Source organism: Solanum pennellii, chromosome 1, assembly GCF_001406875.1.
Source record: "Solanum pennellii chromosome 1, SPENNV200".
NCBI classification, from domain to species: domain Eukaryota; kingdom Viridiplantae; phylum Streptophyta; class Magnoliopsida; order Solanales; family Solanaceae; genus Solanum; species Solanum pennellii.
In genome coordinates this window covers 105160187-105182711 of record NC_028637.1, presented here as the reverse complement: position 1 = coordinate 105182711, position 22525 = coordinate 105160187, and the positions used below count along the sequence as shown (strand labels likewise).

Here is a 22525-nt window from a genome sequence, read left to right as displayed (position 1 = left end):
CTTAAAATGGTAGGATGCTTGATGTGTGGAGAAAAAGAAAGATTATCCTGATTCCAATTTATAATGAAGGAGATATTTGAAGTTGTATGATTATCATGGCATTAAGTTTGTGAGTCATATAACCAATGGGAAAGAGTGGTAGATACAAAGGCCCTTTCTTGGTGTGAAGCTCTTTCTGTTTAGAGAAAAGCCAACGACTTAAAAGCCCCTCCCAAATTCCACCTCCCTCTATCCCCTTTTCAACTCTCTCCCACCCCTAGAACTCAGGATAACCGAAGTCTATACCCCAGTTCCCATTCTTCGCCCTTTCTTCACACAAATTGTGACCCCATCCATATCAGCCATGTTACATTGAACATCAATTTATGTCCGCGTGTCTTCCAACTTCTTGAAGAAATTTAAAACACCACAGGTGTGCCAGACTCCAGTGTTATTGATGGGCAGTAGTCCTCCCATTTCCTTCCACCGATACACCAAATTGACTCATACCAACATTCCAGCATCAAAAACTCCTCTTCACTATCCATCAAGAATAAAGGGCTTTTTCTTCATTAGAAAATAAGAGGGAAAATTTGAAGTCTCCTAACTGCAAGACATTCAGCTTTGAGGACAACATCCTATTATTCACCAAATGAGACAAAAAAAATCCATTCAGGCATGTTCTGAAGAAGGTTTTTCTCCTGCTGAGTGTGTGGTGAAAATGCGGAAGGCGGCTCCTTTCTGATGTCTACTCTTCTACATCTTTCTTCTAGTTCCACAAATTGCCATTTCAAAACATCTTAGGATGTTTGTAATTTAAGAATCAGAAATTCTAGAGACAAGTAAGAACATCTCTCTCTAAGCCAATTTATAGCTAGCAGAAAGGACCTCTCATAGCAATAAAGATCACAATTAGTTTCCTATAATAAAATTGTGAAGTGCACATCATCCAAATACTAAGACGACAGGAATCTTGAAAAAACTTTTGGATACTTGGCACCTCCATTCATCACGTAGAAAATGCAAAATACCAAAATCACAGTTAAATAAGTAAAAGAGGGAAACAACGAGAGAGACAGTCAAGTGGAATTCAAGTTCAAAAGGGTACCTGTGTTAATTCAGCATCTTTTCCTGTTCTCCGATACTTCATACAGCATTCATAGGCCTCCAACAACTCAATACGGTATGCCTGAAAAAGTAATGTTTCTATCCATCAGTTCAATCAAAATTGCAACTATAGGCAGACCAAGTTGTTAAGCCACACTACGAAAGTGTGGGCTTACATGGGAGAGAGTGGTGGAGTTTAGAGTGAGGAGGGTTGTGTCTACTGCTGAGAACGCGTTCAAAATTCATGTCAGGATGATTTACTAAAGAAGCCTTTCATCCTAAGTTGCTCGGACTCGCGTGCTGATGTCCAATACTGGTGTGGATCTAGAGGTCGGATCCTTCACGATCTAATTTTTAAGATTCGGGGATATGGATCCATGTATGGATACGGGTGCGGAGATTCGCCTAAGAATAATTAAAATATCTAAAAATAGATTATAAAACCTAAATTATACGATATTTTGTGGAGAACTTGATGAGAATCCTAGAAGGAGATTAAGGAAAAAGGGTGACATAGAAATTTCTATATAAAAAGTATTTCATTTTCTTCATTTTCATCTTAGCTTTTGAATTGATTATAGAAATCATTAAAACTGTCCAGACTTTCCCAATTGACTTTAGTCAAAGTACCATAATTGCTTGACCAAATCGGACATGGACCCCACAGCCACGTCGTGTCGACACGGGTCCAAAAGTGAAGAGTCCGAGCAACTTGCCTTTCATCTATTTCGTGCACCTCGACTAATTCCACGGGATACATACTACACCTCCCACCCGCAACAGCGGTAACTCTGTCCACCAAAGCTAGAATAGACGGGAAGAAATCACCTAGTGTTTTTGTCTCTGGTGCGAATTGAACTTGAGACCTCATGGTACTCAGCCCACATCATTGACCAATAAGCCACACCCTTTGGCTTTTTTTTTGGGGGGGGGAGGAGGGGGTTAAGTTGTTTTAGTGGCTGGAAAGGGCTTTAGATGAAGAAGGTTAAGGGAAGAGGAGGACAAAGGCTTTCGGACTGAATGGTTTCAGTTTAACTTTCTCCCAACAGTGTTGGAGGACAGTTAAAGATGAGTTGATGGAGATTATTGCGCAATTCCAAGAATCTGGGGAATTTGAGAAAAGTCTCAATGCTAAATATATAACCATTGTGCCAAAGAAAGTGGAGCAATGAATTATAAGGGATTTTAGACCTATTAGTCTGGTGGGAAGCATGTACAAGACTATATTGGATTCTTTGTTGTTGTTGTAGTCAATCCATCATTAAATAATAAGTACTCCCAATTAGTTAATGAAGTCCAAGAATAATTGATACCCAGGTAATGGCACGGAGATACCATACACAAAATCTAGCCCGAAGTAGTACAGGCAGTCAAACCCATATCATAACATAAACATAACCACCCAAGCCCAGTATAAAATAAATGGAAGGGCATGAAGAATCTACCAGACATTGTCAAAGTATCTTTGTCAAGAAAGAGCGTAAGCACATATTTTATTAGGAGCATTAACCTGGATGAATGCTTTCTCCTTCATAGTAGTATTATTCCGCATTGCTCCTTCCTCAAGCATTTCATGCAGAGGCTCTAACACCTTCAGCATGCCCTCAATGTTGTGTTCACCAAAATACAGACGACTGGCCTCTTCCAATGCCTCATGCCACATTTCATGCCAAAGTATTGCAACCCTGATAAGCTCCTTTGAGACAAGTTGGGCCTTCGAAATCAAGCCAATGTCAGAATGATAACTTAAAAGAAATTAACAAACTATCAGACTAAACAAGTTCCACTTCACCTGATCAACGAGTACGCCACTATGCTGCCTAACTTTATCAACCACCTCTTGAGCTGCAGCTCTGCGCAAATTGCTAATTGACTTACATGCCACAAGAAGTGGATACATAAGAGCCTGCAGATAAGGTCCACAATATATTAGAATTTTGAGAAAGCTAGTATATAAAGGCAGCCACAAGCAGATAGAGAAATACAATAATCTCACTTGCTCAGAACAAGAAACAAAGTCCTTTAGTATTTGACAACTAAAATAACTTACAAGCACATGCCACGATACTTTGTTCCTAAAGGCTAAAACAAATGGTATGATTACCCTCTAAGGCTTTCTGATTTCACTTATTTTAGGTTAAGTTCTGTTAACAGTGTACTCCCAGCATTCATTTATTTGCATGTGCAAGTGGATGTCCATCTTGACACCTCTCACAGATACAACAGACAAACAAAACACCTATCAATATAGTAAGACTGAACATTGTTGTGTTTGTCCTAGTACATCCACATAGACATTTTATATCAACTAGGTTATTACACATAGAAACCTCTTGTGGGAAGAGAATGTCATCCCCTCTGTTTAGATTCATTTTCACTTATAATATATCTTGATTACGCTTATAAAGCTTCATGAATAGTGTCAACATGTAGTTGGCTACATATTACATGAACTTACCCTAGGGGACTAAGAAACGAAACACATGACTATCTTGAAGAGAATAGAACTGCAGTAGCCTAAGATGACAACACCACCTCCTCAATCCCAAACTGATTAGGGTTGGTGGTATGAACTGAACAGGTCATAATTTTCAAAAAAATAAATTACAGCGGAATGTCCAGGCACTCTTCACATGTTTCATTCAACTGATAATGCTAACTACTTGACTATCTGTAGATTTGTAGATAATGACTGACAGCTCAGCCATGAATCTTTTATAGCAGGTCTTCCTATTTAACAGTTTAAGAATGGTCCGTATATTGGCTTATAAGGAGGTCAGATATCAAACAAATTAACCCAATAACAGTAAATAGAAACACGAGCAATTCACAATTAGGTGTTAAAAGAGAAGTTTAGAGGGACAAAGTACAGGGGAAGGTGAATGTCGTGTGAAAACAGTGACGACTAGATAGCAAAATCATAGTTCTTATTTTTTATTAAAAGAAAAAGCAAAAACCTGTGGATGACTCTGTCCAATTCGAACTAACAAGGACTGTATCAGTTCTCTGACAGCATGGTTATTTGAATGTATCCGTGCGATAATCTGAGGTAAAACAACCAACCATGTGTTGATGTTAACATGTGTGAATCCTTTCTGTAATGCCATTTGGACCTCAGAAGTAGCTCCATGGTTGAACCACAAAGTAAGAAGACGAAGAATATCCTGAAACCCAGAAACATAACCATAAATAAAGTAAATCAATAATATAATGGAAGTCAATGGTGATCAATAGTGAATCTAACAGGGTTGCTGGATAACCAGGTAAATATGACAACGCTGAAAATTAAATTCAACAAATACATAAATTCAGTTAGGAGTATTGAGTTTCATCAGATAAACAGATATTTTCATCTTGACAAACACGTGCAAAGATGCAAAATGAATTGGTTAGAAAAATATATTTTTGTAGAGTATGTGGAACATGTTTAAAAGACACGTTGAGCTTATAATATAGCAAGAAACCAGCTAGAAAAGGGACACCATGTCACAGCAAGGATACTAAATGCTAAGCAACCAGTAAGCTCAATAAGAAAGACATTAAGCGACAAGGACAAACCAGTGACATCTCAACATCACACCAGGTAGTCTTTTAACAACTGAATTAAATTAGCTGTAGATTCAGATATAACCTGTAAACTATCATCAACACCCTTAGCATGTGCTCCGCAAGCTATAGAGTGAAAATAACCAGTTACGGCAGCAACAACAAACTGTGAAGCAATATTTGCAAAACCTCTTAGAGTGTAATGAGACATCACTGCTGTATTGAAAAGTGCCCAAGTATGCCATGCTTTTCCCCACTTCGTTGCACAGTGAGTAGCATTTCTAAATGCACTAAGGATTTCTGACAAGGTCAATATGATCCAAGAAACAGTCGTTAGAAGTAACATCATCAAGCTGTCACACCATCAAGTATAAAGCCTCACTATCTTTTCTTTTGAGAGGGAAAGTGGAGTGTCTTCACATTTTACCTTGTATAGAATCATCATCCAAACCAGGAGAAAGTGCCCACTTCCAAGTGCCGAGTCTGAGGTATATACGAGCAACAAGTGGCGCACCAGAAGAAGCAACTAATGCATTCTGCATTACTGGTTGCAGAGTAGCTGTTCTCGAGAGGTCCATAGCAAGGTCCTTCAAATATCAAATTTAAATGACAGCGCATGAAGAAGCATGAACATGATATTTACTTCTTGTGATACATAATGTGATCGTAATTTTACAAGTGCAATACCTGCAACCTAGCAAAGGCTTCCTTGCGCTTATGATCCTCACCAAGTGACCATTGGTACTTTAAGTATGCTAGCATCACCTGAGGGGGGCCGTGATACCGCACAGTTGCAGGAGTCGTTTCAGGATCAAACTGTAGGATAAAAAGGAGTCATAAACATGCAGTCACACAAGTAGATCTATTAAAAAAAAGATATAACACAAGGCAACACACGCTTTTATCCACAACCCAGGGTAAATTACTGACCTGTAAGAGTTTAATCAACGTAGATCTCGCTTGGCTAATTCTGCCATTTTTCCGGCAGAGTGATGCAAACTTGATCCATGTTTCTATATCTTCTGTAGGAGGCAATACAAGTGCCCTCACAGCTAAAAGTGCTTGCCAGACCTGCAAAAAATAAGAATATGTTGCAGATAACAGAGGCAGAATGCTCAGAAAAATGATCTGCCAAAGGAATAAGAACTTATAACTCAGAGAGAGAGCATGGAATCACATAAAGACAGGAAAAAGACCAGCCAGAGAGTTTTTGTAGGACACCATGAGTTTGAGAATAAATACGAAGGCCATAACTAGTCACCCAAGCTCAAGCATTTCCGGATTGAAAACATCAAAATTCATGATTGGACAACCAATATGCAACTCACTCACTGAAGGAAGTTATGAAATTTACCTCGACATTTCTTTTTGCACCCTTTATGCGCTCATTCCACATATTGCGAACAAGGGCTCTTCTTCCTTCAGCAACAGGGTTTCCCGTAGGAGGAAGAGTACAGTACTCAATGACCTAATTAGAATGAGATGAAAATAGATTCTCAGATCATTAAAAATCACAAAAAAAAATCACCTAATAGAAAAGGCAAAAAACATATATCACCTCTTCTAATTCAGAAAGCTGTTGAACGCGAACCATGTTGCTGTAAGCACGTTCATAGCTCTCAAGAACCTAGATGAATTAACAAAGAATTGTGCTATAAAATCCTGTATAAGTCATCAAATGAGTATAAAAATGGAGGAGATGAGGAGATAATGAGATGAAGAAACAAACCAGTGCAGCAAGCTCGGTTGCCAAACATTTCCTTGCTCTTTCAACATATTCACGTGCTTCGTCGTACTGATGGAAGAAGGGGTGCAAGTACAAAGATTACACTAGAGCAGAGCACGTCACAACATCAAAACAAATGAACGAGTGAAAAATGGACGGACTACCTTCCCTCGACGAACTAGAAGAACGGCCCTATAAAAGGTGCCATTACTACTTCCATCACCGCTGGAAGCAGTATTTCCCAAGACTCGGAGTTTGGTTTCATCACCATCATCAAGCCGAGAAACATATTCTGCCATCTGATCCCACTCACCCATGTTCCAGGCAGCATTAGCAGCCTAAAATAGTCCAAAACATGCATTCACTATGATTATCCAAATAACAAAAGCTATCAGATATTACATATAAATTGACAAACCATTGGTGCCATTTCCAGTCGAGCTGCTGGCTCAGCTGGCGTCCAGTATTCCTTACAAAGATTGTTAAGCTCCTCCCACCGCGCTAGAGCAGCAAGGCATCGCATACGTCCTTAAGGAAACACAAAGAAGGATATAGATCGTCATCATCAGAATAAAGAGCATACAAGACGAATAAAATTCACTTCTTCAACATGAACCAGATGCATAACACAACCCAATTCCACGGGCCAACTAGCATTTATTTAAGCCACCAAGCAATTTAAGAACAGTGACGAAACAAATTTCACTGAAAGAATGAATTCAATTACCACTTGGAACCATTAAAAGTATTACATCAGGTGGTTAGAGGGGGTCAATCAATTTCCTTTACTCCTTTTTTCAGAGAATGAAACTCAAAAGTGAAGGTCACTACTCTTTGAAGGAAAACTCGGATCTAGCATATGATCTATCACTATGATCAAATATCTTCAGTAGTTCTGCAAGTAGAATTCATAGACCAGATTATGCAGTAACTGTTCCAATAATACAAACCTAGAGTAGCATCCAAACAAAGATGCGGACTCGAAGCTTGTGACGCCTTGGCAGTGTATGCTTTAAGAGCATCATCCCAGCGTTGCAACTTCTCATACCTTAAAAATCAACAAATAGCAATGACATCAGTGAAGGAGAAGATACATTTGAGACCACCATTTCACGTTAAAGCTTGGGCAGCCTATAGTAACTAACTAAAGAATGAGCTGCCATTAAAACAGTCACAACAGAAGGTAACAATCAACAGTACCATGACTCTTTCAACTGAACCCCCAAATGCTGCTGAGCATATGTTAATATTCCAACAGCTGCCTGAAGATGTCAAGCATGATTAAGTTTAATCACCAGGAAGTCAGTATGAAACATATATAAGCTACGACAAACAACTAAGAAATCACGACCTCATATTGATGTAATTGATTATTTATATGGATTAGAGCTTCAACAACAGCAACAGGATTTGCATCCCTCCTATTTGAAAGTGCGCCTTCAAATTCCATTTCCTTGTAGTGTAGGGCCTTTGCAAATGCTCGACACTGAGAGGAAGAGCTCATTATGGATACTAGTTAACTAATAACAGCAGACGGTATATACCAATCAACTGCACAATGTGTGAATAAACCCACCTTCTCCGCTAGAGCACCCAGCAGACGGATATCTATAGGAAGGGGTCTCTCATCATGTTCCATAAACTCCGCCTGGAAAGTACAATTAGCCAAACTAAAATAAAAATTATAGTACTGCAGCTTTACTGATAAAAACTTTAGCACTGCAGCTTTACAGAGGACAGATTACTATCTTACTATGCAACTCCATCTATTGAGCAATCATTTCCAAAAAACATTGGCAATCACCCCAGTAAAGAATATGAGAGTTTTGATAAGAAAGAAAATCAGAAACAGTTGGTTCCCTCTAATTTGACTACACCCATACTAATCATCCACTTGATATCATCCTTTCTAGGATGATCACTTTATTGCTAGTTAATTCCATCCTTGGTCTATATGTTCTCCTTAGTCTCAACTCTTTTTTAGAAAGGTAGCAGCTCTCCTTAGCCCTTAGTATTCACTTTTGAGTCACTTCACTAGAACATCAGTTATTCCCACAATTCCTTTCACGCGTTGAAATGCCCAAAACACAGCTTCATACTTGTCCTAGAGGAACTAATGTCATAAACCAAAAAATATGTCAATAGCGACTGTATTTTGTACCAAGCGCTCTCTTCGCCCAAACAACCACCACGGACCTTTACAGCATTTTTTTCAAAAAAAGTATGAACCTTATTGCAAGTAGATTTCCTCTCAGATACAAATCAACAAAATTTCAGCCTATAAAACCCTAAAAGAGGCCCACAAGTATGATCCGATATCAATTTCTAGGAACAAACACAACTTTTAGAGCTTAGGCTACCCCTCTATCAACATTAAGCACCGCAAAAGGAAACAACTAGAATTTATCGCATGCATCAGGTAAAACCACAGCACAATCCAGATAATGATTCCATATAATTCTCTACCCCTTCCCCCCCAAAAAAAAACATGGTAAATCATAACTCAAAGACTACGAGATCTAACTACTACCATTATGATTTAATGTGTGCGCTGTAAATCTCTGAGCACTTCTACTCTTTCTAGGAACATCTCAATTACAGGAAAAAGGGAGGGTATCTTGTTAAGGTAATTATTCTGGAGATCCTATATTCAAACAGTCTGAACATGTAAGGGGACAGTCAATCTTCTTGTATACATAAGTTGATTCTCCTACAATCCTGTATATGAAGAAACATGTAATACCTCTATTTTGAACTCAAATTTCACACTAACACCGTCATTTCGTGAGAATATCTATGGATCAATATCTTCAAAATTGAAGAACGTGATAGACTAACCAAGTTCAGAAGTGTAGCAAGAATTTCAGGTGGGATATTTGGAGAAGAAAACGCCATTTCTAAACTCCGTACGAGCTGCCTTTGACTGGCCTCGTTAAGTTGTGACCAGCAACTAACAAAACCTGCAGCAAACAGCTCCCGCCCAACAAAAGGCTGCAAAAGTTCAACATTAGAAAAAAAGAAAGACAACTAGAAGCACTTCTATATTTCTGGAATTTCCTCTTTTTAGAAAGTCTTTTAGCTTTTGTTTTTTTCTTAAGAACAATGAAAAAGAGGTTTTCTATTTATTTATTTTTGAGATAAAAGGTATCTGATGAGGAAGAGGATGTTGAAGAGGGTAATACCTGTAGTTGAGCCAGTCTTGCACATGTTCTTAATGCTGGACTAGGTGATTCTTTCAAAAGTTCAATGCTGAAATGTCTCATCCACTCTGCCCAATCCTCTTTAGTACTCCGTTGAGAAGCCTCACCAGCGGTACGCAATCTGCCATCATTGACCTACATAAATGTATTTTAGAGTCTATATTCCCAATTCAACATCGTCAAAATTTGAAGAAAAGTAACAGAAAAATTATTCAAATAGAAGGGAGAAATAGAAACAAAAATTCAATAATTCCTGCTACAACTCAAAGTACAGGCCGACCTTCATATTAAAATTCTGCTTTCTTGGGATACATAAGGAATCCCTTCTGTTTTTCTTGCTTTACGAAAAATTAGTGAAATACATTAAAATAAATCAAGATGTTAACAAAACATCTAACTTTTAAGGAACTTCTAGAATTTAAGATACCATCAGAACAAATGTGACTCCTTTCAGCCGAAATACACAAAAAATACAAGCAGGCATCATATCCAGATGTTCTTCATGGCTTTATCAACTTTCCAAGAACCCCATGATTCATAGACATCTCTGACATTATATGGCATAGACCATTTCAGCACAAAGAGTAATTTCTATTTTCTTTTCTTTTTTGGGGATCATCGATATGTCCCCAAACCCTTTTATTTTCTTCTGCTAAATAAGAATTATCTCCCATGTTAGTAAGGAAAAGACAAGGGGAAGTAACTTTATTCCAACAAGTAAATGAGTTTCATAACCCTTCATGTCAGCATTTTCAGCTCCTTCAAAATTGGATAGACAAGAGGGAATATAAATCTTCTTCCCCAACAACATATCAAATAACTAATCTGCTACTTATTGCAAAGAGCTATGAACAATTACTTCCCCTCTTCTTCGCTTCTTTTTTTTTGGGGGGGGGTGGGGTGGGGGTGGGGTTCTTTCGTTTTGGGTGATGGTGCTATTATAGTTAGTTATGACTTATGAGAGTGCTAAACGACTGAAGGTAGTCAGAAAGGATTTCATCCCTACCATCAAGTACAACAATTTTAAGTCCCAGTGTATCACAAACAAAAGAAGACTAAAAAATTACCTGATGGTTTCTGAGCTGCTTCTGCATGTCGGTCCCAACCTCATAGAGGTCACTCTCTCCATCACTTAAAGGATCACTGATGACCTCAACCGGCAGCCGCCGATTTAATCTCTGAGCTGTGGTGCTCCCAAAAATCAGTGGCTCGCGTTTTTCCACTCGTCCCTGGATCTCTTCAAATTCCTTGTGCTGTATATGAAAACTTAATCGTATCAATAACAAATCCCCAGCAGTATAACTTTAAGCCTTTATAATGTTATAGTAGTGACAGGGAGAACCCCAAAAATCAATGCAGACCTGCAGCCTATGTTTAACCATAAGCTTATGAATAGAAGGAATAAAAATGGTGAAGTCCTCTCCAAGAGCATGAGCTAGGCAACAAAGTGCATCAATAGCATCTTTCCTGAGCTCTTCTTTGTTTCTGTGAATGGAAGGGAGCACCCACAATTTATCAACACAAACTTGAAGAAAGTATTGCAGAAATCACGTAGTACAAAGCTTTTATCAAGTCCAAATTCACAGTTCAGTCTGCTTTAGATTAAAATAGAAAGGATAAGGTCAAAAACGATGAGATAAAATCAACTGAGTTTTGGAAAACAGCAGCTGGCAATTGTTCGTGACATAACGAAAGGAGTTGCATTCAAAATGAAGTTTAGACAGACATGAGAAAAATTCTTGCAATATTGACTGAAATTGGAACACTAATAAAATGATTTAAATTTTTAATGTTTGCTTCACAATTTTCCAGCCATTTGTGTCAAAATACTGGATGACCTTCAGTAAAAGGAATCAGAAGCTGCAATTAGTGTACACTACAAAGTAATAAATCAAAGTTTAAGGTTCACTTCTATATAAGTATGCGAGTGTAGATACAAATGGGTGAGAACAACATCAAAACCCACAAACAGTATATTTCATTTCATTTGTTATCTATTGATTCTAAGAAAATAAGTTTCATATATTATCAGTGATATTAATGTGAGGGAGACAAATCAAACCCGTCCAAGACAAGCTTCAAGTGATGCACGAGCGATGATATGTGTCCAGTAACCTGCAAAATGGAAATGAAGAGAAAAGGAAAAGGAATTAGGAAAACAGGCAATCAAATGGAAACAATGAAACTTAGAAGCACTTCCTTAGTCCCTTAACACCAACCTGCACACAAGGTATCAATCTTGTAAGAGTTTTGATTGCACCACGTCTTACTTCTACTGAAGCGTCCACTTTAAACAACCGAATAAGTGCAGGAAAAAGAAGATGCATATGCTCATCTAATGTCCCTGCACATTAAGGTGAGACAACTACCATCAACATCAAAGTGATACTAACCAAGGCATGGACCAGAAACAACCAAGGAAGACTAACCACCAAAAACTTCAAGGGTGTGGAGAATAGGAATAACATATGTGTAGTCATTAAACCTCTCCGCATCAGTAAGAACTTGAATACAACAGGGAAGTATATCAGGAAGATACTTTCTGAATTCATCGTTGAGTGCCAAGCAAAGTTGCTCAACGAGATGCAGAATCTAAAACAACAAAAGAAAACGACCAGTAAGATCATTAACCAAAAGCATCTGATTATAATGCCCTACACCAAATATATGAGCAGTATATTAATACCAACTGAAACTACTACTATTCTTACAGGAGCAATGTGGACAGGTCTGTTCGCAGCAGGCAAGCTGAACGATGACCACAATTCTGATATCAGAGAGAGCAACTCTGGCAGATATTTACGGATGTGCTACAAACAAAAAAATCATTCAACAGACCTTAAGAAAATAACAAATCCAAAAGAACAAGAAGACAGACAAAATAATTAAAACGAAATATTACCTGTCGTGCAATAGATACCAAGGTTCCAAGTTTCCATGTTATAAATTCCTTTAGACCATCCTCACATATGCGTACAATGTGAAAGAGATCAGGCAAAACCTACAGAAAAATAAAAGATGCAATCATAAAATTAGCATCTCTGATATAATCATCCACAACTAATGTTTGGGAAAAGAAGGTTATACCAATTACAAGCAACAAAATTCACTATGTTCTGCTCAAGTTTTCAACTTCCCCGTGTCATTAGTTGGTTGTCCCCTACTTTTATAAGTTAAAAAGTAAAGATCTGACATATTTATTCAGGTTATTTTTCTCTTTCACCTTTGCTCTGTAAAAGGGTGCAAAAATGGGAGGGTTTGCCGGGCATGGACAGCCAGGTGAACTTTTTTGTGACATGCTAAAGAACCACATTTGATGAAACACCAGGGGAAGGATGAACTCACATTTTCAAACATAAACATCCAGCCAAATTGATAAAGTAAACTATACAATGGAATGCGAGCAACAATTCACGTATATATCCTCGTTAGGTGAGATAGTGGACTAACCTTAGGCAAATAAGGGACACACCCGAGGCCCATTGACTATACATGCAAAAGTCAGAAGACAAAAACAAATAAGTGTCCCAGGACTACCAATGTCAAAAGAAGAAACAGGCAAAGCAGGATAATAATAACAGAATCCTGCTTAAGAAACAGTTATAAAACAATGAGAAATGAGGTGCCCAACTGAGTCTCCAGACCTTGAAAATAAACATAAGAGATCCAACTACTTTCTGGTGGTAACTTGACAGAGATGGATCCCTGAGAATCCGCATGAGTGAGTTGATAGCAACCTGCAGCAGTAGAAGCCAATTAGGAAATCCATAGAAGGAAACAATAAGTTGAAGGTTTAAGTCTCACAGTGGAATAATAATCCTCAGATGTTGCAAAGGATGGCCAGAGATCCGTAGGCAATTCATCCATTGATCTTATATGTTGACCAGGATCACCAGTCACCCGTGTAACTTCACCATGGGATCCAGGTAAGCTTTGCTGATTGCGCTTGTGCACATGGGGATCTAAAGCACCCATGATGCCGAGAACCTGCAAAATTCATCCTCAATGAACTTAAGTACTGACTAATCCAAAGAAAACATATATATTGGACCAACAGGATTACAGTTACCTTCAAAACCTCTCTTCTTGTTGACCAAGCCAGTTCACCATTGAGCAGTTTCAAGAGCAAACCAAGCAACTGAGGATACTCATTGTATGGAGTAATGACATATCTACGAACAAACAGCAAATTTGTCAAACAAGATTTTGAATAAATTAAAGCTAAATTAATGCACCGGAGCCATGAATAGTGTGGTGAAGGATACCGGCAAAAAGGATAAATTTGAAAATACAGATGGCACACCACAGTCCAAAGAAAATAAAAAGTAAGTATGACGAACAAACAAAACAATAATAATCCCCAATTGTAGATTGTCTAGGAACCAAAACAAATAGTAAGAAAATGACTGATTGCAAAGGAATGATGAAATCAAAGGTTGAACAGACCACTCACCCTGTACTCTGTACAACTTGACCAAGTGTTGAAACAGCCACTTCACGTTTGGTAACAGCAGCCCCATCCAATAGAGCTTCAACAATTAATGGCATAAGTTCTGAAATATACTGTCGCATGGCAAAGCCACCCTGAGGAAAGTATAAGAGAGACAAAAAACGAGAATCATGATTCTCAACTATCCACAAGAACTATCTAGATGCATAAAGACAACAGCTGATCTAAAGAACTATCTAGATGCATAAAGACAACAGCTGATCATCTTTAGATCTTATAATGCTAAATCAAAATATCTGATACAGAGAGCTGCAAGGATTTGGAGTGACGAGCTTCCATTGATATTATTCAAGCTGCAACAAAATTCTTGACTATAACAAAAACAGATGGCATACAAAAGACACCAAGATGCAGATGAAAGATCACACTGGAAGGCCAAACTATAAAGATCAAGAAACACTATATTTGTCTCAATTTGTTTGGCACAGTTAGAATGAATGCTGACACACACGGTTCAAAAAAGAAGCAGGTATAGTTTTTGACACATAAGATAGTTGTGCTTTAATGCCAAAAGTTTTTGGTAGACCAACTAATTTCCTTTTTTATTTAGTACATATAGTCCCATCACAACACATTCTTTTAATGTAGTGGGACATACAAGCCAGGTCATAGGAAAAATGGAGGTGTAGAATTAGCTAGTTTCTAAATATATAGAACTACCGATCTTTCAAGGAGGTCAAAAAGAAAGTGCCAAACTAACAGGGACAGAGGGTATTATCATTTACAGGCATTAATTCCACCAGGGCTACAGATAGATTCAGGTGCAAGTTGACTTAAGCCCCTTACTGATTTTTCAATTGAAAATGGAGACAATTTGGGGTACAAGTAGCGTTAATGCGACAAAGAGGTCAACAGCAAGGAAAATTAGGAAAAATGGAAACAGCCTATCCACAACAGGCTTAATCCAGCATTAGTCAGTTCCTAGAACTCTTTACTAAGTGAGAGAGGCTGAGAAAATAAAAGGAGACATAAAGGTGAATTAAAAAACAGAGGATCATATCGTGTCTACAAAAAAGTTAATCTTGAGACAAAGTTTAAGCTCAACACATACAAGAACTGGAAAAGAACTGTGAAGCAGTTTTTTCCAGCTTTTTTATGAAAGAATTGTTAAGCACCTTAAAATAGGAAACTTTCACTTAATAATCGAGTCAGATATGAAACTATTATAATAACTAAAATAGTTATCTCTGCACACCAACTAGAACAACTAGCAAGCTGAAAGAAATACAATATAATTAACAGACTCAACTAAAAGAAGGTCAAATACCAACAAAGTTAAATGCAATTAGATGTAAATCTTAGCTCACAGTGATTGGGATTATATAAGAAAAGATTAGGATAAATAAGCCCAAATTGAGAAAAGATAATATCTAAAGGAATTCCTGAATTATATCACTACCATGTGATGATAGAAATGCAGAAGAAAAATAATCTGGACATCTGCCCCAACAGGAAACAAGCCTATCAAATAGTTGAAGTTAATTTATTTACAATATCAATTCTGGTATTGCCCCTAACATGTTCGCATCCCTGTCAGGGGAGAACTAATCCTCTTTTTCTACGATAACTTCATTTACAGTGTCATTTAAAAGAGCATTTTACAGTATTAAATTAGTAAGGAGCCAGGGGAAGAAACAGTACACAATAGAAACACACTAAGCATCTCTAGACAGTGCTGCATGAGAGATTACGGTGATCATCATTATGAAGAGGCTACATACCACTCTTGCGAGATCTCCAACAGTCACTAGGACTCCACTAATAATGCCACTATTTGCATTGACCCCTGTGCCCTCACAGAGTTTTGCGACAAGAGCCTGAAATAAATGGTATTAACAAAAGCAAAAGGGAAGAAAAATGGCACAGCACATATAAGTATAAATTCTGGACCTTGTGTATAGGAGAAACGTATGGAAGAACTAAGCGTTCACAATTGCGAATCAAGCAACCCAATAACTTTGCACTCTCTTCTTTACACTTATTGTCTGCACTGCTAACAGGGTAAGATATGTAAACATAACAACCTTCAAGCAGACCAAAAAGGAAGTACTCTTTCCACTATCAAAGACCATATGAAAACCTTTGTTCTAGGTAAGTCAACAGCTGAATAAGATGGCGACGAAGGGCTGGTAGAACATATGCTGGATTCTTTTCAGATAATCTGCCAGCTAGTGAAATTGCATACTCACGAACTTCAAAATCCTGGAAATACAAATAAAAAACATAAGCATAGTAAGGGCGCATGGTTTAAGGAGAAGGAGACAAGGCAGTACATGTTCTAACTCCTAATAAAAACACATAAAAGTATGCATTTTGCTGCATCAACAATTAAAAAAAGAATCAGATATTCAAAAAATAAACAGGCTGGACTTTTTCGCAGCTTTAGAAGTTAGGCTATTAGAATATTTTCCTCTATGTTTATGCTTCTTAGCCAAAAACTACTCCTTGAGGTGTTTTGGCCTGCTTGCTCGCACCTAGAACATTCCACCAGGTTACAGGGTACCTGATACCTCCCATAAACACAAGTTCTGGATAACTCTGACCACCAGGCCTTAGGGCAGATTGGAGAAGGAGAAAATCACCTTGTAGCATTTTTTGTCTCGCAAGTCCATGATGTCCAAGGTTTTCACCTACTTCATTGACCGCTTAGCCACACCTTTGGGTGCAAAATTATTCCTTGAAATTTGCACATACACAATGCCCATCTAGACTCCAAAAATTTAATTAATCGATGTGATCCCCCCTTCTGGTTAAATGGAAACCTTTCATCTCCACCAGTTAAAATTATGTTACTTTACTCTCTCCTTTTTTTCTTTTTTTTTCAAAAAGGAACAATATAGGGCTTAAGGTTTAGGGTTGTTTGCTCTCATCTCACTCTCCTTATTCCTTTTTTTTTCACGAAGTAAAGTAATTTCATTAAATATAGGAAATCTCCCGTATACAATAAGTATAACAACATAAAGTAGAGAACCTGCACAATAATATGGTTCTTTACAAATTGTGCCAGATCCTCCGTACAGATAAGGAGAGTCACTGTTGCTCTCTCTCACTTTATACTCTCCTCCTAAGATGTTTGTCACACAATATTTAACTAAAGGTAATAATACCAAATTTTTACCATGCCTACAAACATGACGATTTAATAGACAAAACTAACAAGGGAGTCAAGAAGCACTCTAGAGATTATAAGTGTTAGAATATATGCACAACAAGTTTAGTTCTTTCTTAGAAAAGAATGTAAAATGAGACTAGAAGAGGATGCAAGCAATTCAGATATCTAAACAAAGATCTAATTCAAACAAGGACTTTAGTTGCTCTTTAGTCCGCACTTCTACAATGACTTCCAAACAAGGCCTTCAATTAGCTCATTCAGTCAATTTTGTTGACACTTTTCTCATTGCTAAAACCCAAGAAACCAAAAAAATATATACAATTAACTCAAGTAGCAAAAATATGCATTTTATATGTTTCCTATATAAAATCCATCTTCCATCTTCTAACGAAAAATGTCTAAAGGAAAGTACACCACTAGAATACTTCCTATTCAACTACATAAAGTTCAAAAGAAAGAAGAGAGCAAACATATAGGATTCTTCTGGAAAGAGAACATGGAAGATTTTGACTGAGAAAGCTTGCAATATTAATAACGGTTGCAAAATGAATGGCTGAGTTTATAAGACCGCGCACTAGTTTATCCAGAAGTACTTAAGACCATGGATGTTACTCCCCTTGCTTTCTCCAAATCAATAAATTAAATGACCATGAGAAAGTGAACTTTCTCTCCACTTTGGCATTTTAATCTTTTTTTCCATTTTGGGAACAAAACAAGGATCTAGATTGTTTTATCCAAGTACTGAGACATATAACACTAGCGTCATCTAAGTAGACATTTACACCACATTGAAGAGATTGTCATGACTCATGAATAACTACAAAAGCACGTAAATTAAGTACCTCATCATTCAAAGTGGCAAATATAGCTGTCAAACTATCAGCCTGAGCCAGAAACTCGTCGAATCCTCCATCCGCATAAAGAGAGGAAAATATAGAATGCCGAACAGTAACATCAGCATCAGCAACAGCGGCAATGAGAAGTTTTTGCACAATCTGTATAAAAGTAATTCAGTTAAAAAGGAATCATAACTCACCATGTAAAACGCAGAAACAAAAACCTTCATATTCATAATGTCGAGAAGTACTTATCAACCAAGTGGAAAAGGCACCTTAGCATGAGAAGCTGCTAAGTTTTGATGACAGTTTTCTGGAGATTTATTTCTGCGACAAGATTTTTAATCACTAAGGATATAAGATTACCTAGTGAGATGACCTCAATAGCCAGTTGATAATAGAAGTTTTGGACTTTTGGCCATACCAACAGTGCTGGAAATTTTTAGTTTCATCACCACGCTGTGGGTCACATTAAATATGAGGCCACAAACACGTACAACGAACTAATAAGTTACGCTACAAAAATACATCATAAAGAGAGAAATAATATGGTACAATCCAGGAACTTGAGAGACTCCACCACAAAGCACATGCCCACATATCTTAGACTTCACGGTTAACTACTTTGAATTGAAATAAGATATAGAGGACTTTTGGAGATTATAATAGTCTCAAAAGGACTCAATTTGATCTATTGAACTCAGTTCTCTCAAAGGTTTAGTACTAAACAACCTTCTAGGCCAATCAAAGAAAAAGCCTTGGCATTTGATGCACAAAGCTATCGAGTTTCTTCTTCTTTTTTTCCTGAAAATCCAACCCTCGAAGATCCTTTTTAAATCACTCGAGCAGTTTAGTAAGAAAGTGCATAAAAAGAAAGGAGTACCGACAGATTACTGTCAATTCCCCTTGCCTAAACCACATTGTAATCCTATTGTGACAAAGTATAGAGTGTAATGTAAATTGAAATAACATGTAACCAAAAAAAAGCTTTGTTTTTCGAGAAGGTAACAGAAATATGTTACAAATTATGAAAAAGAATATAAACATATGACACTGGAAAATGCTTGATCCAGTAATGGGCTCAAGAAAAAGACAAAAGGAGTAATAAAATGGTTTACAACATACTATAGAAATACTACTGACCAATTAAAACAATTCAGGAGATTTTTCGGAATGGAGGAAGTATTTAACATGTGCAAACTTGGGACCTTTTTTTGAAGCTGGTAACTTTACAAACTTGGGACTTGGTCGACCAATGAAAAGAAAGTAGGAAAATTTGTGGGATGACAAGAGTAAGCAACATATGCTAAACTTGGGATCCAGTCCAACAACTAAAAGCTTAATCTCAATAGCATCCAAAAATCAATGCACCAAGCCACCAACAAAATATTTTCTTGGTGTGTCAGTGAAAAAAAAACAGAGATACCTGCAACCTCTTCAAGAGGATAAACCATCTGAGAGATTAATATAGAAACTGTATTACTGAGCCACTTCTAAAAGGCTAAAACTGAATTATAATCCTTAATACAAATATTAGGACAAGGGTGCTTTTTACAGGCACATATTTGAGTAATCAGATAATTACTAATTGATAAACCAGTGATATATATAATACCAAGAGACACTTTTCAGAAGCAAACCTCTTCAACAAGTCGACGTCGCTTTCCACTAGCGCGATTGATTCTACTAGGACTAAACTGGGTAGAAGACATCGCCAAAAAAGAATTTGCTATTAGTTTGCAGCAACAAAGCGCAGCATCCTTCCGTGTAGCTCCATCCTCATCTTCTAAATATACAACAACAGACTCCCTTGCAAACTCAAGAAGATCATGGCCCTGTAACCCCAAATGCACTATCAAACTGAACTGTCAAGAAAGGAAATAATGTGCACAGAAATATAGACGACAAACCTTGAAATTAAAACGAGCAAGAGTTTGCAAAGAAAGTTGAACTAACGCAGAACCACTCAGTTCTGGTACTTGAGGGGTAACTGTAGCAAGATGCCCTCGACTCAAAGCAGCTGATTGTCTTGACATTGCATGATGAGATCTTGAAAGGATCGCTGATATACATTCAAGCAGCCGATTCTGAATGGTCGGCAACAAAGGTGGAATGCTGAGACAGAAAATACACATGTTACACTTGAGCAACACCATACAAAAGAACCAGTCCATGAAAGTTCTGTCAAACTAAGGGAGAACCTTTCGGTTAGTAAATCCAACGAATCCACCAGTGTTACGGAAAGCCCAGCAGAAAACATAGGATCCAAGAGACCACGAACATGAGGCTCCATGGTTGGTCCCATTGCTTTAGCAATATTTCCAACACATGCTAGAGCCTCAAGTGAGGGTCTGCCTCTACGGGGAGCGATCTGAGAGAAACAATTTCACCTGTCAGGATTATTGCTTTACGCATATACATGTTACAGAAAGAACCTACAACACAAATGTGGAATGCTGCAAAACAGAAAATACATATGTTACTCTTGAGCAACACCACACAAGAAACAGTTCGTGAAAATTCTGCTCCAACTCAGAGAGAACCTTTCAGTTATTTATAACTTCTTTTTATATAATCAACACAGAAAAAATAACTTCCCCATAAAAGAACTGGAAACAGTACCGCAAGTACATCTGCAAGATCAAGAAGTCTGGAGGAATGGAAGCTTTGCCTTATAAGCGGACTGCTTAAGTCATCCACTTCGTTTATTTAAACCTATGATTCTATCCAATCTCACTTGTTTCATTAAGATATCTGAATGCGCATACAAATATTTAGATGCATATTTAAGATTTAGAGATCTAAATATGAATACAAATCTAATTATTAAGATGTTACATTAAGATCAGAATGTTAAATAAATTGTTAAGACAGTTTTTTTTTCAACATTTGGAAGTACAAAAAATAATTTATACAAAATTCAAATAAAATACTAAATTGATCTAATATTATATCAATAAAATATTTTAAAATTTGTATATGACAATTGATGGTGGTAATGATTAACGATGGTGGTTTGTGGGTAGTATCATATGGTATAGTGGTTGGTAGTAGTAGTTAACCGTGGATGGAGGTGGCGACTGATAATTAGAAGTGGAGTGATATCGATAGCTAACGGCGGTGAATGATGATGGTAGCTAGGTTGAAATGGTAGTTGTGGCTGGTGAGTGAAAGTAGATTGAGTCTGTCATCTTTGTTCTTAATGACAATAATCATTCAAACCCATTAAGTGGTTGTAAAATAAGAAAAACAAATGCACTAAATGATTAATATTCAGGCCTTAAAAACAAGACTTCATGAGATCTTAATGATTAAGATTAAGTGCAAATAATGAGACCTTACTTCTGATCGTATAGTAGAATCTGAGGATACAAAAATAACATCCCAAATTCAAATATCAAAGAACTCTGGGGACTGTATACATGGGTTACTTTCTTAACTTCTTGTACCTTACTCCAATTCCGGCGAACTCACTTCATCGTAATCACCTTTTCTTCTTATCCTGTAAATCTTCCTCTTATATATCTTGCCGGAAGGAGAATAGAATCTATTTCAGATTATGGGGGAAAATCTTATGACCTAACAGAACCAAATCAACATCTGGAATCTGGTATTAAATGGTGGAGAGTGACAGCCTCATATGAGAAGGATGACCTTAAGCAGAGGAGCTCTGGTGTGGTTTGTGCGGAAGATTAAAGGAGGCTTCAGATCCGTCCACATGCATTTATTGCTCTTTAAAGTTCAATAAATATTGTGTTTTCTGGAAGAATGATGACCGATTTGGATTCTTCAGCAACTGCAATGATCGAAATAAATATGCAATATTTATAGTCATCAAAATAAATATTGCATATTTATTTCAATCTTTGCAGTTACTGAAGAATACAAATTGGTCATCATTCTTCCAGAAAACGCATTTAATGAAGCTTAATAGAGACTAATTAGAAAATTAAAAAAATTTATTAATACGCAACTGGAGAAAAAAAATCAATTACAACAAAGAATGATGAGTGTAACTGGGGAGAAAGAGGCGAGGGGAGTTACAAAGATGTGATACACAAGAACAAATGAGCAGAACTTGAACATCCTAACAAAACAGATCGAGCAGCAAAAGAAGTTATCGTGACAGAGATCCTCCGAGAAGAAGCCTGGTAGGCAGTTTTCCGGGATGCGACGAGATCCCCACTCGCAACGATGTCAGAAGTTGGATTCGAAATACTTGGAAAGGTATCTATAACCTTTTCTTTATAAGGTAACATTTGTATTGATTCCAATGGAAAAAAACATGAAGGCTAAAATTACAAGCTACATCTAGGTTTGGTTAGCAAAAGTATAAAATATATAGGGACTCTAAAAATTGACACGAATGGTTAATCAGAACAATTGGGTCAGAAGTTCCAGAATAGGCAATCACTCAAGGGAGGAATTACAGATACGTCACTTGTTGTATGCAGATGATACTGTTATGTTCTGTGAGGCTAAGGCAGGACAACTTAGCTACATCAGAGT

General features: G+C 37.3%; 1 protein-coding gene across 2 annotated transcripts in view; it reads right to left on the bottom strand.

Annotated features, from left to right (window-relative positions):
* Positions 1 to 22525, bottom strand: part of LOC107002769 (serine/threonine-protein kinase TOR) — a 35516-nt gene that overhangs the window by 6890 nt on the left and 6101 nt on the right. The window contains exons 8-45 of one of the 2 annotated variants that reach the window (XM_015200937.2): positions 20218 to 20387; positions 19927 to 20131; positions 19657 to 19851; positions 18023 to 18175; positions 16149 to 16270; positions 15959 to 16061; positions 15790 to 15885; positions 14012 to 14142; positions 13628 to 13730; positions 13363 to 13545; positions 13203 to 13295; positions 13009 to 13044; positions 12461 to 12559; positions 12270 to 12368; positions 11988 to 12150; positions 11778 to 11902; positions 11621 to 11673; positions 10920 to 11043; positions 10626 to 10811; positions 9541 to 9693; positions 9197 to 9349; positions 7935 to 8006; positions 7710 to 7844; positions 7559 to 7620; positions 7309 to 7406; positions 6777 to 6886; positions 6523 to 6696; positions 6362 to 6427; positions 6191 to 6259; positions 5987 to 6100; positions 5563 to 5703; positions 5320 to 5448; positions 5060 to 5219; positions 4718 to 4932; positions 4044 to 4250; positions 2879 to 2992; positions 2597 to 2800; positions 1088 to 1168 (exon numbers count right to left, since the gene is read on the bottom strand). In XM_015200937.2, coding sequence (XP_015056423.1) covers positions 1088 to 1168; positions 2597 to 2800; positions 2879 to 2992; positions 4044 to 4250; positions 4718 to 4932; positions 5060 to 5219; positions 5320 to 5448; positions 5563 to 5703; positions 5987 to 6100; positions 6191 to 6259; positions 6362 to 6427; positions 6523 to 6696; positions 6777 to 6886; positions 7309 to 7406; positions 7559 to 7620; positions 7710 to 7844; positions 7935 to 8006; positions 9197 to 9349; positions 9541 to 9693; positions 10626 to 10811; positions 10920 to 11043; positions 11621 to 11673; positions 11778 to 11902; positions 11988 to 12150; positions 12270 to 12368; positions 12461 to 12559; positions 13009 to 13044; positions 13203 to 13295; positions 13363 to 13545; positions 13628 to 13730; positions 14012 to 14142; positions 15790 to 15885; positions 15959 to 16061; positions 16149 to 16270; positions 18023 to 18175; positions 19657 to 19851; positions 19927 to 20131; positions 20218 to 20387 — 4896 coding nt within the window. The remainder of the gene's footprint in view (positions 1 to 1087; positions 1169 to 2596; positions 2801 to 2878; positions 2993 to 4043; positions 4251 to 4717; positions 4933 to 5059; positions 5220 to 5319; positions 5449 to 5562; positions 5704 to 5986; positions 6101 to 6190; positions 6260 to 6361; positions 6428 to 6522; positions 6697 to 6776; positions 6887 to 7308; positions 7407 to 7558; positions 7621 to 7709; positions 7845 to 7934; positions 8007 to 9196; positions 9350 to 9540; positions 9694 to 10625; positions 10812 to 10919; positions 11044 to 11620; positions 11674 to 11777; positions 11903 to 11987; positions 12151 to 12269; positions 12369 to 12460; positions 12560 to 13008; positions 13045 to 13202; positions 13296 to 13362; positions 13546 to 13627; positions 13731 to 14011; positions 14143 to 15789; positions 15886 to 15958; positions 16062 to 16148; positions 16271 to 18022; positions 18176 to 19656; positions 19852 to 19926; positions 20132 to 20217; positions 20388 to 22525) is intronic. The other variant, XM_015200945.2, reaches the window with a different exon arrangement.